Genomic DNA, 2,259 nt, shown 5'->3' with positions numbered 1-2,259 from the left:
TACCAAAGAATTCCCCTTTTGTCATAACACGGAATGAAAATGATCAGGGATGGGGAATACAAACACCTCTTATTGTAGTGATGTATCGATATGACAGCCTCACTATTTAACAACTGTGCATGTAGCCTCGTAGCTCCGATAACACTGGAGGAGGGAGATGATTCTGGAACTTTTTCTCCTCCGATTCACGTCCCAGAAGCGATACAGCCTCAGCAGCAGCAACACCACTGAGCTCAGCAATAGTCGCCCCACACAGCGCCCCTCCAGTGAAATGGCTCTTGGCTGCCATTCGCAGGCGTGGAGTCAGTCAAAGCCTTGAGGGTTTGAGACAGGTGAGGCCTGTATGTGTGTGAGGCCTGTACGTATGTGTATCTGTCAGCCTCTCGTAGCCTCAAGTAAAGTCCAATCAGCAATAGGTCGATGCACTTCGAATTTACGTTCAAGGCGGGACACAGAAGTCATGACGTCCCTGGGTGACTAGGAAGAAAATTGTATTATTCATACATGAGCTTCACTCATTAAAAGAAAAAAAAAAGACAAAATCAACGTATTCATTCATCTTGCATGCTGGTATGGTTGTAGAGGAGTGTGGATGGAAGTGAAGGATCACAGGAAGCAGTGACTAATATAAGGTACTTGACTAAGCCTTGAACCAATATCCATATGTGCACATCTTGACTGGAGCATATATGGAAGGACAGAATCTCTTCCCACTACAGCCATCCGACGCGTGACATTATGAGCTCTCTGCGGGGTGAGGGTTCATTTTTTTTTCTCAAAGTGCACCGACATGTTGGTATACGGATCATGATCTTAAGCAGCCTACTTGTACGGCCTCTAGAATCATAATAAGCCGACCACAAGACCCTTAGGCAAGATCTCTTTAACCCAGCCTATTCACACCTAGAACTGAAACAGGGACCTAGATTTATTATTCAAATGCTGCTTCTCATAGTTTAGAATTGCTTGTTGGGAGCTTCATTGTCAGTCACGCCTAGTAAGCAACAGAGAGCGAGTCTCAAAGGCCCTGTGAAGGGACTGGCCGGCTAAAGAAGGCCCACTGAACTTCTACCAGCCCCTGTGAACTTCTGAGAGAACTGGGAGCTTCTGTGAGCCCGTGTGAGCCGTGTAGAGCCTGTGTGAGTTTGTTGTGAGTCCCTGTGAGTGTCGTTCAGTCATTCCTGCCGCTCCAGAAACAGATGTACCAGTTTGTGTCTTCGGCCGCAGTCCGGGTAGCGGCGGCCACCCGACTTCTCGCAGAACCGAGCACAGCGGCCGCCGTCGAAGTAACGTGTGTACATCTTCTTGCACTGGGCGCAGTTCTTGATGCAGATGCGGTAGTTGCTGGCGGCAGCGGCGGCGGTGGCAGGTTGCGGCGGCAGCAGCAGCCACACCAGCAGCACGCTCAGCACCAGCATCCATCCCGGGCTTACCTTTCTGCAGCCAATCATTCTGGAGGAGGACAAAACAGGACAGGTCATGTTAGTGTTACATCAACACACAACAATAATATTATTTCTGAAGCACCCCTCCAACCCTGGAATGTAAAACGGTTGTAACGAGTCCTGGCCACCAACATAATTTCCAAGACTAATGAGAGCAGGAGGCAGAGTTATTTAGGTGAGGATGGGGAGGGGGCACAGGGGTCGGGGTAACAGATTAAGCCCGGAGCGAAAGCGTGAGAGGCGCGGAAATGTGCTGTAATATATGCATCACAGGCACTATCGTCCTGGGGGCATATTCACAAAGGATATTAGCCAGTTTTGATAGTAGACAAGTCCCCCTACCCTTTACTTATAGTCACATATTTTTCTTAATGTTTTATTTAATATTCACTGCGGTTGGGTAGTGAAGTGTTTAGTAGATGTATTAATGAAGATAAAAGGATGGCAATATGATATATGAATAAGACTTAAGAAAGTTTATGCATATTGCTCTTCGTCTACCGCAGCTTAGACATCTTTGCCGTGGTAGTAATGTGTGTGTGTGTGTGTGTGTGTGTGTGTGTGTGTGTGTGTGTGTGTGTGTGTGTGTGTGTGTGTGTGAGAGAGAGAGAGAGAGAGAGAGAGAGAATGTGGTATTTGTGGCGTGGAGTATAAACATGGGAATAATGCTCGTTGAGGCAGTAATATATTCAGTGGGGTGTTACTTTACGTCCTCCATCTTCCCGCACTCCATTAGTCTCGCTGTAACCACTTGCAAGCCCGACATAATCCACAACACAGGCTCTGTACGTATCTTAGTTTGCTTGTCAGTGTT

The 2,259-nt window shown here is 47.4% G+C and overlaps 1 protein-coding gene across 1 annotated transcript; it reads right to left on the bottom strand.

Moving 5' to 3' along the window:
- Positions 1 to 1,175: 1,175 nt before the first annotated feature.
- Positions 1,176 to 1,451, bottom strand: LOC145417435 (uncharacterized). The gene has a single exon (XM_080286119.1). The coding sequence runs from the start codon at positions 1,449 to 1,451 to the stop codon at positions 1,176 to 1,178; it is 276 nt and encodes a 91-aa protein (XP_080142245.1).
- Positions 1,452 to 2,259: the final 808 nt, after the last annotated feature.

This window comes from Coenobita brevimanus, chromosome 110 (genome assembly GCF_032717465.1).
Source record: "Coenobita brevimanus isolate Jiangsu-jjx chromosome 110, ASM3271746v2, whole genome shotgun sequence".
In the NCBI taxonomy this organism is placed as follows: Eukaryota; Metazoa; Arthropoda; class Malacostraca; order Decapoda; family Coenobitidae; genus Coenobita; species Coenobita brevimanus.
Note: the sequence above shows the minus strand (reverse complement) of the source record. Positions and strands in the feature narration are given on the sequence as shown.

Bases quoted from the DNA above. Each gene is read 5' to 3' on its own strand.
- LOC145417435 (XM_080286119.1), bottom strand. From the start codon at position 1,451: ATGATTGGCTGCAGAAAGGTAAGCCCGGGATGGATGCTGGTGCTGAGC.